This window comes from Peromyscus leucopus, chromosome 1 (genome assembly GCF_004664715.2).
Source record: "Peromyscus leucopus breed LL Stock chromosome 1, UCI_PerLeu_2.1, whole genome shotgun sequence".
NCBI lineage: Eukaryota > Metazoa > Chordata > Mammalia > Rodentia > Cricetidae > Peromyscus > Peromyscus leucopus.
The window spans coordinates 52997275-53009604 of record NC_051063.1 but is presented as its reverse complement, the minus strand read 5'-3'; the positions used below and the strand labels follow the sequence as shown (position 1 = coordinate 53009604).

The following is a 12330-nucleotide window of genomic DNA, read 5'->3' as shown; positions in this document are numbered from 1 at the left end:
CGAGACAGGGTTTCTCTGTGTAGCTTTGCACCTTTCCTGGGACTCACTTGGTAGCCCAGGCTGGCCTCGAACTCACAGAGATCCGCCTGGCTCTGCCTCCCGAGTGCTGGGATTAAAGGCGTGCGCCACCACCGCCCGGCTGCCACCACATTTTTGTATGGCACTGTGCATTCAAATTTTAAGGCAGTATAAGCAGCAGAGAAGTATGGCAAGGAACTGTCATTGATATTCAGATATATGACAGCAAATTGCATCTGTTTAGAATTGAAAGCCAAATTCCAAAATATCTTAATGAGAGGCATAGTGAGGATTGCCTACTTGTCTGTTTATTCAGGCCACTGGATAAGCCAATGGAAACACTGTACTTTCTCTTTAAGGATGAAGCTTGCCTTGTTACCATGGATATCCAAAGCCATATATGTGTGTGTTTGTGTGTGTGTGTGTCTTAGTTCCATGTGATGTTGGGGTTTGGATGCTTCAGAGAACTGCCTTTCAGCTGTTGATTGTGAACACTTCACCCACACACTTGATTATGCAATGGCAGGATCTGTGCTTACCTACAACCACAGAGCTTTTAGTCTTCTAGTGGGAAGATCGAGTCAGCCCACTTTCAGATGACGGTCTCTCTTGACAAAAGCTCCTGGGAAGAGTTAGAAAGGCAACAGTTAAGGAATGATGCTTGCTTAGGAAGGAGATTTTAATTTGTGAGGATTGGATTCTGCCTTTATTTTATTCGTTTTCCTTCTCTCCTTGCTCATTTCCTTTCTGTAGGGGTCCTAAGTATTATAGCCTTATTTTCAATTTTTGGTTTTTAATTATAGTGCTGCTCTGTAGCCCAGTTATATTTAAAGGTATGTCACTGGTGCTATTATTTTTAAAAGCCAGCAGTTAGCTGTAACATTTGTTCGCAGCTCAGATTTGACATTTGACAACTCCGCCTTGGCATGAGAGGACTTTCTGGTAAACTAAAAATATATATAGTTCTATATTTCTACATATTATGTAAGATAGTTTTCTGGTTATCGCTGTATGTGAGTGAGTGGGTAAAACTTCCACTTACCAGTTAGATAACAAAGGGGTGATTACAGTTCTGAGTTCAAATGGCTGTGGTTTGGAATGGCAGCCTGTAAGACCTATTAGGTTTGTTTGTTGTTTTTGAGACAGGGTCTCACTCTACAGCCCAGTCTGTTCAGGAAACCTTTCAGTATTTCAGTATAAAAATAATTTTATCTTTTATTTGTTCTTAAGGGGCCAAGTTATGGGGAAATAGCCAAGAGTTGGGCATGCTAGTTTCTTTTAATAAGGCTTTTTGCTGTGTCTTGTGCAACCATAATGTACAGTGTTTCCCATTGTTAATAAATGTCCTCTGCATGCATTGTAATAACTCCAGAGGGATCCATGAATACATATTATGACTAATACCCCAAACCTAGCAGTGTGTTCGTAGTTTAAAATATAGCGGAGTGCTATAGATTTTCACATGTCCCTGGGCCATCTTGAGGCTCTTTTTGTGAATGTATTATGTTTTAGACACTGGTAAAGCACATCACAAGTTGACTAATTCTAATTTAAAGTCTTTAAATCTTGGGAGCGCTAGTTTAAAGCTGCTGTGATTGGGTCAATTCTGGTCTGATTCCCCACTGTTCATTGTGGCTAGGACTCAGAGAGGCCAGAACTGGAGATGAAAGGCTCTTCTCTTGGAAACAGAGGCCAGATATGTAAAATTCCAACTCCAGGATGCTAGTCAATAATATCCACTTGTTTTCTGTCTGAAACTGCATTTCAGGTTCCTTTTCACAGAGAAGAGATTAAAGGGTAGAATTTGAATATAGTTCTGCCTCAATTTTTGCTTTCAGCTTGGTTTCCTCCCCACCCCAACCCCCCAACAGGGTTTCTCTGTGTAGTTTTGGTGCCTGCTCTGGATGTCGGTCTGTAGACCAGGCTGGCCTTGAACTCACAAAATACGCCTAGCTCTGCCTCCCGAGTTTTGGTATTAAAGGCATGTGCCACTGCTGCTCGGCCAGCTTGGGTACTTTTAGTATAGGGCTTGTTCTCAATATTGAGCAAATTTCTCCTTATTAGGGAGAACTCTTCCTTTAACAAGAGACTCATCAAAGCAGGGCTCATTTATAGTCAATATATCTTTTTTCCTTTAGTTAGAAAGAACAGCACCTCTAAGAAGGACCTTCAACTGTTGATTACTTGGGATTGGAATAGCATTAACATCCATTTCTAGGATGTTAGGAGAAAAACTGTTTCTGGATTGACTCTAGATGAAAAAGAAGGTTGACCGATTTTGAGGGAACATGGGGCATAGAGGCCCTAGAGGCCTGGTGAGAGCAGATAGAAGTTCTATGGAAAGTACTTGGTCCTCCTTCTGTTGTGGGAAAAGCTTATTTAGTCATTTTCTTGCCTGCTGGCAATTGGCTATGTGGGTAGAAGTGTTAGGTGGAATATGTTATGGGCTAAGTGTTTTCTTTGTTCTATTCCAGTTATAAGTTCTGTGGAACTCTCACTGGATGCAGATGTACAGACCAGTAATTTACTGATAACCTTCTTAAAGTATAGCTCGATTGTCATGCAGGACACTAAAGGTAAGACGTGCTACCTTGGAGGTATGGCTAACATCCTAAAGAGCCTCGTCTGTATTTTGAGGCTTTGACCTATGAACCGTTGGGGTCTCCTATGCAGGTGACAGACCTGGTCTCTGGAAAACAGTGATTTCTCACTGTTGGGTGACAATTAGGTGGCGTTGGGAAAACCTAAATAAAGTTGGAGGAGAGTGCTTAAATATAGAAAAGGAAAGAAAGTTGGCCCCCACAAAAATCATTAAGTGTTCTTAGCAGGTCTTGGTATGTGGATGCCTGCTCTTCTGTGTGGGAAGTTGGGCAGGGGGATTAGCATGCTTCAGGGAATTCCCTTCTGAGGACACACACTAAAAGCATTAGCTTGTGGGTGAATTAGAGGTCTCTTGTGTAGAGGAGACTCAGAGGGCTGTATTTCTTATCACTTAAAATAGAAATGTCACTAATCCTAGATACAGTGTGGAAGAGGGAGAGAACTGAGTGTTGGGATTGTTTTCCTGTGAGGTGAGGGCCTTTGAGATCCTGGGCACAGCCTCTCCAGAACTGCAGCAGAATACCATCATGCCAGCTGCCTGCTGGAAAGGGTGCTTTATACTTTTCTCATTTACAGGTCTTCTGTCCTTCATGTTTCTGTGGCTTCCTCTCTCTTTTTGGTTTTGATCTTTTTTTTTTTGCCTTTTTGTTGTTGTTTTGAGACAAATTGAGATTATATCTATCTATCTGTCTGTCTGTCTGTCTGTCTATCACCCATCTTAAAAGAATTGTACAGTGACCACCTGTATCCCACTGACATTCTGCAGTATCTGGTCTGCCTTAAATTCCTTTTAAATTGCTGTTATTTTGGCTGTATCACTTTAAAGGACATTGCAGATATCACTCTAGTTCACAATTAAGTGCTTTGGCCCAAATCTCCAGAAATTAAGAACATTTTCCTAGATATCTAAAATGTCATTATATCTAAAACAAAACAAAACAAACAAACAAAAAACCAACAGTGGCTTTCTAATAGCGTGTAAAATTCAGTTCATATTCAGGTTTCTCCAGTTATCCCTCAAATCTTTCTCTTTCTTCTTTTTATAAAATTGACAGTTTCATACATTTACATAATGAATTTTAGTAGTTTTTTAGTCTGATTTAAATTTTCTTCATTTGTTTTCTAATTTTGACACAGGGACTCACTGTGTAGCTCTCTGTGGCCTGGCACTCACTATGTGGACCAGCCTGGCCTTGAACTCACAAAAATCCACCTGCCTCTGCCTCCATAGTTCTGGGACTAAAGCATGTGCCACCATGCTTGGTCCTGATCTTTGATCTTTTTCCTTCTCCCACTAAAAGCCTCTTCTCAACAAGTCCCCATCCTGATTTTTTTTTGAAGGTTTATTTATGGATAGGAGTGTTTTGTCTTCTTGTATGCACACCAGAAAAGGGCATCATATCCCATGGGACTACAGTTATAGAAGGTTGTAAGCCACCGTGTGGTTGCTGGGAATTGAACTTGGGACCTCTGGAAGAGCAGTCAGTGCTCTTAACCTCTGAGCCATCTCTCCTCTATGTACCCCTCACCCCCATCCTGCTTCATGTCTTTCTACTGAGTTTAAATATTGTTTGATCTTATGCGTGTACGTGTGCGTGTGCGTGTGTGTGTGCCTGAGAGCATGTTTTTGTACCACATGTGTTGTGCAGGAGCCTATGGAGGTTGGAAAGGGTGTTGGATCTCCTGGAATTGGAGTTACAGACAGTTGTGAGCTGTCTTGTCAGTGCTGGAACTGAACCCAGGTCATGTCTTCTGAAAGAGCAATGATTGTTGAGACCATCTGTAGCACACATCCCCCATCTCCCACTGAGTTTAATCACAGGTTTCTTGCTCAGTGTGGGTGGGAGGTTATTTTCTGGAGCAAGGGTGATTTATCCATAGCTACACCAATGGAGAAAATGACATTCCTTCCTCAGTAGTTGTTAATTGCCAGTAGTCCCAGAAGGAAGGATGGGTCCTCCTCACGGGCCCTTCCATATCCATGATGAAATGTTGACGCCCGGTCTTGTGTAGGTCTTGTGTATATAACCATAACTACAGCGAGTTGATGAATGCAATTTCTATATCCTATCCAGAAGATGCTTTTTTGCTGCATATCTCCCTATCTTCTGGCCCTTACATTCTTCTTGTTCCCTCTTCCCTGACGTTTCCTGAGCCTTGGAGCAGGTGATAAAGCCGTCCCATTTAAGGTCAAGTATTCTACCATTACTTAGTTTTGACGCTTTGGCAGTTACTCGTTTCTGCATTAACCATGGTGTTTTAGTTAGGGTTTCTATTGCTGTGAAGAGACACCATGACCACGGCAGATCTTACAAAGGAAAACATTTAAGTGGGGCTGGCTGACAGTTGTGAGGTTCAGTCCGTTGTCATCATGGTGGGAGTGTGTGGGTGGCCTGCAGCAGGCGTGGTCGAGAGTGCCAAATGGGTCCACAGGCAGCAGGAAGAGAGCAAGAGGCACTGGGACTGGCGTGAGCATCTGAGACCTCAGAGCCCACCCCCAGTGACACACCCACTCCAACAAGGCCACGCCCACTCCAACAAGGCCACGCCCACTCCAACAAGGCCACGCCTCCTAATAGTGCTGCTCCCAATGGACCTAGGGGGCCATTTTCATTCAGACCACCGCTCACGGAATATTGCAATAAAAAGCTTTTCTGATGAAAGCTTCTCGCCCTCTCCCTCTCAATTTCTTTCTTTGTCTCAAGTATCCTAGGCTGGCCTCACACTTGTTCTGTTGTAGGCTAGCCTTGAACCCTTGACCCTCCTGTGTGTTTACCAGTGCTGGAATTACATATGTGTACTACCATGCCCACTTTAGTTATTAACCTCTGGTCTGTGAATAACTTCAGATTCCCGGATATCATACAATCCAATTTTATTGTAGAACCAAAAATTGCTAAAATCAATTGTTTTTCCTGCCTTGCTTTCTGTGAGGAGAATGTACTGCTTCAGAAGTAGTCTGCGGCTCCTTTCAGCATGGTTTGTACTTCAGAAGGCTTTTTTGTTTGCCAGGTGATCAGGTTTCTGTTAGGAGGGTTTTCCAGAGCTCTAGAAAGGAAGGAAAGACCAAGTTCAGGGGCTCTGGAGTGGAGAAAACACTGGAAGACAGAGGTTGGAAAGCTGAAGGATCAGTAAGGGAAATGAAGACTTGCCAGAGCTGAAAGAGGCCTGGCTGTGTAAGTCTAAACTGTGCTGTGTTCAGTGCATTAGCTATTGGAGATTTCCATCTTGAAAACCTGGGCTTTTTCTCTCATATCTCGAGTTACTCTTTCAAGAATAAGAGCCACACAGGGAATAACTCGATGCAAATATTCCATGTCACCAACTCCTAACATAGAACAGTCCATTGGGAACTGCTGAGGTGGTTGGTTCTTTGAGACTTGGCAAGTGAGATCTGGCAGACAAGGATAACAAGACTCTTGTGTATCTGAGTTTCCCGAGGCTATTGCTTTTGTATGGAAATAGGTAGCCTGTTCCTTTCTCTACAAATACTGCAACAACTACAGCAGAAAGAAATTGCATGGATGTGACCCAGAAAAATGAACTTTTTGCTTTGCTTGATATAACACGGTGAATTGAGGCTCTTGGAATGCATTTTTAGCTCTAACAGTTATATAAGCTTCTGTCCTGGTGACTTCAGGTTCATAAAACAAGCCCAAATTACAGACCAATTAATAGCCAGTATGAGTGGTCGAAATGTTTATAGACTGCAATACATCTTTGCCGACAGCCATTATAAATATGGCAAGGTCAAGGTCGTGTATGCTGAATAGTTAATTTTTTTTAAAAAAAAAAGGGCTGTTCTGTGGCTTCAGTTGCCCATCTCTTCCTGTGTCTTAGCCCAAGACTTGCTGAACCATGTCCTGGCTATAGGATCTCATTATCATTGTTAATATTATTATTATATATATTGTGGTTCTGGGGATGGAACCTAGGGCCTTACCCATGGTAACCAAATGCCCTACCACTAAACCACAAGCCCAGGCTCACATGATTTTAGGATTGAGCAGAAGAGCTAACATTTTCTTTGTCCCAGACAAGACATCTTTTTCTTTTCCTTTATTTAAGAAAGGTTCTCACTATGCATCTCTGACTGGCCTGGAACTCACTATGTAGACTAGCCTGGCCTTGAACTCACAGAAATCCATCTGCCTCTGCCATCAAAGTGCTGGGATTAAAGGTGTTTACCACCATTCCTGGCTCTTTTTTTTTTTTCCTAATGTATGTATCAATTGACATCTATAAAATTCTTTCCTTTGGGTTTGTTCATTTTTTTTTTGTGATGTGTGTGTGTGTGTGTGTGTGTGTGTGTATGTGTATGTGTATGTATGTATGTATGTATGTATGTATGTATGTATGTATGTATGTGTGAGTTGCATGGGGGTGCCAGAAGAGGGTGCCAGAAGGGGCACCAGATCCTTTGGAGGCAGAATTACAGATAGCCGTGAGCTGTTAGAAACTGAACTTCAGTCCTCTGGAAGGACACTCTTAACCACTGAGTCATCTTTGCAGTGCCCTGTATTGGTTTGTATGTTATGAAGCACAAAAAGTAAATAATATAGTAGTAAAATGAATGTGAACCTACTACTCAATTTTAAAAAACAGATGTTATGTTGTTGAAGCTGCTTCCTCGGTCATTCCTTCCTATTCATTCTCTGGAATTTTATGTTTTCATCCTCTTATGTGGGTTCTGCTTTTAAAACCTTTAAAAAAATCTTTGGTTCTTGTGTCTTTGGTGTTGTTACCTTAAAGAGAAGTCTGATCTCTAAAATAGGCACTAAGGTTGGGGAGTATGGGTTAGTAGTGGAGCTCTTGCTTCCCATGTGTAAGGCTCGGGTTCAACTGGAAGACAGGCACGGGCGTGATGGTAGGAGAGATTCTGAGGGTACATCTTGGACAGATATTTTACAAGCTACCAGGATAGAGAACAGTTTTCTGGGAGAATTCTTCGCCTAGGAGGGAAGCAAGACTTAATTTAGTACCACCTTGATTTTGATTCATGAATCTGGTGTGTGTGTGTAGGCAACCTTGGGTGTCGTTCCTCAGGTACTATCCACCTTCTTTTTGAGACAGGTTTCTCACTAGCTTAGAATTCACCCAGTAGGTAAAGCTGGCTGCCAGTGAGCTTCAGGGATCCTGTTGCTCTGTCTCCCGAGAGCTGGGCTTACAAGCCTGTATCATAGACCTTTACAGAGGATTGAATGAAGCCCTCATGCTTGCAGGGCATGCATTACTGATGAACTGTCTCCCCACCCTTCCTTCATGACTTCTGTGAATGCTCCTCTTTAGGATGGGCATCTTTGTTCTCTACTGATATGTGATTTGGATCATGTATAGAGAAGACTTTATTTTTTCTTTACAGATGAACACAGGCTTCACAGTGGCAAACTCTGTCTGATTATCCTTACATGTATTGCAGAGGTAGGTCTTACTGTGGACTTTGGGTGTGAGTTGGTTTCTTCCAGAATGTTCTTTTCCTGCTCACCCACTCCTGTTTCATGACTTGGGACCTTTGTGTTGTCCATCTCCTTCCTCTAGAATGTGAGCTTTGGTAACAGGGCCTTTGCTTTCATACTTACTGTGTTCTCATTATCTGGCACACAATATAGACTCATTTAGCATTTATTAAATGAATTAGTAATGAACTTTTAGGTGGCTGGGAAATGTAACTCTTGATGGAGTGCTTGCCTATCATTTATGAAGTCCTGGCTTTGATTCCCAACAACACATTTAAAAAACCCAAAACAAACAAAAAAACAAAAACAAAAAACAAAAACCCCAAAATTGGCATGGTACAGCACTCTGGAGGTGGAGGTAGGAAGATTAGAATTTCAAGGCTTGTCGGGAAGCGGTGGTGTACACCTTTAATCCCAGCACTCAGGAGGCAGAGGCAGGCAGATAGATCTCTGTGAGTTCGAGGCCAGCCTGGTCTACCGAGGAACCCTGTCTCAAAAAAACTGGAAAAAAATTTTTTTCAAGGCTTTCCTTGGCTATAATAGTGCTTTTGAGGCTAGCCTGGGAATACATGAGACCCTATTTCAAACAAAACTGATGTAGTAACTATGGTAGTTGAGAACAGGATGGATGGTTCTGGCTGGATCTCCAAACATCTTCCTTTTTTTTTTTTGGTTTTTTTAGACAAGGTTTCTCTGTGTAGCTTTTGGAACCTGTCCTGGAATTCTCTTTGTAGACCAGGCTGGCCTCAGACTCACAGAGATCCACCTGCCTCTGTCTCCCAAGTGCTGGGATTAAAGGCATGTGCCACCACCACCTGGTAACATCCCCCTTTTTTAAAGATAGAGGGTCTGTTATAGTCCAGGGTGCCCTTGAACTTCCTTTGTAGTTGTGGATAACCTTGAACTTCTGATCCTTTTGTGTCTACCTTCTGAGTGTTGGAATTACAGGCACACAGTGTCCCACCATACCTGGTTTTATGTGGTTCTGGGATTGAACCAGGGCTTTATGCATGCTAGGCAAGACTATACCAACTCAGCTGTGCCCCCATATGTATTCTTCTGGCCCTTAACAGTTCTAACCAAAAGATTTAAAACTTTCTAGAAAACCCATCCTTTCTTTCCCCTTGGAGCTGCCCATGTTGTGTCTTTTGTATTTAGTAAATCCAAAAAGAAGCTAAAGTATCTTGAGGGTAGAGGAGTAGAAGAAAAGCAGAGGAGGATGGTTGATTGTGGTAGTGAGCAAGAGCCGAGAGAGGAAGGGGTGTGTATGAGTCACTTCTCTCATTTCACTTGGACGTAGGGGAGATCGTTGAGCTGGTAAAGGCACTTGCTACCAAGCCTGATGACGTGAGCTTCATCCCTGGGATCCACATGCTGGAAGGAGAGCGCTGACGGACTCTTGCAAGCTGCCTCTGACCTCCACACGCATGCGCGCGCGCGCACACACACACACACACACACACACACACACACACACACACTAAGTGTGACTTTTTTAAGAGAGACTTACAGAGGAATTCTTTTCCCTCATGGTTTGAGGTGATGTAGTCCAGCACAGAGGGAAGACATGGCTGTGGGCACAGGACTGTGATGTAGTCCAGCACAGAGGGAAGACATGGCTGTGGGCACAGGACTGTGGTCGCCTGCAGCATCCTTTTCATAGTGTGTCTGTGGCCAGGAAGCAGAGAGACAAATGCTGCTGCTTATCAATAGCCTTTCCCCTTTTCTCCTTTTGTTCCTATTGAGCCCTTACCGTATAGGGTGGTACCAGACACGTTGAGGACGAGTCTTCACTTCTGTAGTGTGATCCCCTGCATGACACCCTCGTGGACACACATGGAGGAGGACTTCTCAGGGGTTTGAAAGACAGTCAGCTTGTCAGTGAAGAGCAGCCGTGGAGAGAGGCTTCTTCCTAAGAAGAAGGATTAGTTAATCTTTTGGCTGGATTAACTAGCGGTGATGCCCGAGTATGGTGGAGCTCGAGCTAGTTTAGAGCTGGATTTACAGCTTCTGCCTCTGCTGTCGGAATTCCTTCCCTTGTCTTTGTCTTTGAAGAAAATAGCCAAGCTAGTCCACAGGGCACAGTGGTCTCTCACACGGTCCCTTCCTGTATTCTCTGTGGGAAGATGAGCTCTTTTCGCAAGGCTAGGGGAAGCTGGCTCGGGAAGAGCTGCTTATTAACAGTGGGCCTTCTATAATTGCTGTTCAAAAATGTTTCAGAGAAAATCTTTAAAGGAGTTGTTTTTCACAAATTGTAACAGTTCCTAGTAATTGGAGTCTGTGGGCATGTCAGATCTCAGGAAGGTGTTGGGAAAGGGCCAAGGGGTATTTATTTCCAATCTATTGTGAGAGGAGTTTGATTTTTCCCTCAGTCTTTTAAAAGACAGAGAGCCGGGGTCCGTCTGCTTCAGTGCTGCCAGGGAAGCAGTTTCTTCCTGCTGTGCTGAACTCATTCCCAGCAGAGCTCAGGCCTGCCTCGTTCCTAGAGCCTCGTGTGGAGGCTGCATGCATTCTATTGCCCCGATGAGAGCCTCCAAGCTGTCACAAACACAGCTGACTTCTTGGGCAGATGGGAGGGAAGAGAGAATAGGAAAACAGATTCCTCTGATCATTTGTTTCAAGTCCCTGGATTTTAATTTTTATTGTATTTAATTTTCTCAGAGATCTTCGACCCGTTAAAGACATACTGGGAAATTACATTCAATTTCATGGCATAAGTTCGGAATTGATGTAAAGGTTCTAGGATTATCACATTAGCTCTCCTCCTGATCCTGAAAGTAGTTTATAAAGGTCCACAGATTTGAACTGATAATGTAATTCAATTGGCCAAACACTTGCTTAGTATGACCAAATCTGGTGTTCAATCTCTACCTCTGCATATACTGGTATTCCTGTAATCTCAGCACTCAGAGGCGGAGGTGAAGGCAGAAAGATCAGAAGTTCAAGCCTATTCTTAGCTTCAGAGGGGGTTCGAGGCCAGCCTAGGCTAGAGACCTTGTTCTGGGCTTTTGGGGAGGAGAGAGGGAGGGTTTGTATGCTAGATTACAAATGCCTGTGTTCATGTCTGCCTGCTTGCTTGCTTTCCTTTATTCCTGCCTTCCTTGTCTCTCCCTTCCGTCCCACCTCTATCCTATTTTTCCTTCTCTTTTAAAATACATTATTTATTTATGTATGTATTTATTTTTGTGTGTATGTGTATGCATGTGTGCGCACATGTGTACTCGTATGTCTAGGCTTACATATAGAGATCAGAGGACAACTTCATGGATTGCAGCTATGTGGGTTGCGGGGATCAAAAACTCAGTCCATCAGGCTGGGTGGCAAATGTCTTTATCCACTGAGCACCTCACTAGCCCCTTTCTTTCTGTCTTTCTTGCTCTTTCTATCTTTATTGTATTTCTGTCTTTTCACTGGGTCTCATATACCCTAAATTGGGATTAAAATGGCTGTATAGTTCAGGATGATCTTGAATTTCTGATCCTCCTGTCTCTACCCCCCAAGTGCTGACTATTAGAGATGTGTGCCTGCATGCCCAGCTGAGTTTCTTAAACACAGTTCTCACATCTCACCTTTTCTATCTTTATTAGGATCAGTATGCCAATGCGTTTTTACATGATGACAATATGAATTTCCGAGTAAATTTACATAGAATGGTAAGTGTGACTTCCTTTTTTTTTTTAACTTCTTATTTTTAATAGACATGTTTTTGTGTGTTGACTAAATTAGGATGAACTTGATTCTCACGAACAAATGTAGCTGGATAAGTGTGCCTAAAGGGCTCAGGGCATGATGACTTTTCAGCAGGGCCATGCCTGTCCTTGGGTTTTTTTGTTTGTCATAGAGCTGTTTCTTGCTCAGCTGAGGATAGAAAGATCTACAACCAGCTGGATGATGGTGGTGCACGCCTTTAATCCCAGCACTCAGGAGGCAGAGGCAGGCAGCTCTCTGAGTTCAAGGCCAGCCTAGATTACAGAGTGAGTTCCAGGACAGCTCAGGCTACATAGAGAAACCCTGTCTCCAAAAGCAAAACGAAACAGAAGGGGGGAAAAAAAAGAAAGAAAGAAAAGAAAAAAGAAATATCTACAACCAAATTGCTACTATAGTAATACTGGAGTATATAATAATATAGAGTTTAAAAAATATCCAAGTCTGAGCCTTTTGTTTTCTTTCTTTCTTTCTTTCTTTCTTTCTTTCTTTCTTTCTTTCTTTCTTTCTTTTCTTTCTTTCTTTCTTTCTTTCTTTCTTTCTTCCTTTT

The 12330-nt window shown here is 42.8% G+C and overlaps 1 protein-coding gene across 1 annotated transcript in view; it reads left to right on the top strand.

The window, feature by feature from the left end:
* Armh3 (armadillo like helical domain containing 3) overlaps window positions 1–12330 on the top strand; it is a 175499-nt gene that overhangs the window by 23605 nt on the left and 139564 nt on the right. The window contains exons 10-12 of the mRNA XM_037207348.1: window positions 2493–2594; window positions 7982–8040; window positions 11663–11728. Coding sequence (XP_037063243.1) covers window positions 2493–2594; window positions 7982–8040; window positions 11663–11728 — 227 coding nt within the window. The remainder of the gene's footprint in view (window positions 1–2492; window positions 2595–7981; window positions 8041–11662; window positions 11729–12330) is intronic.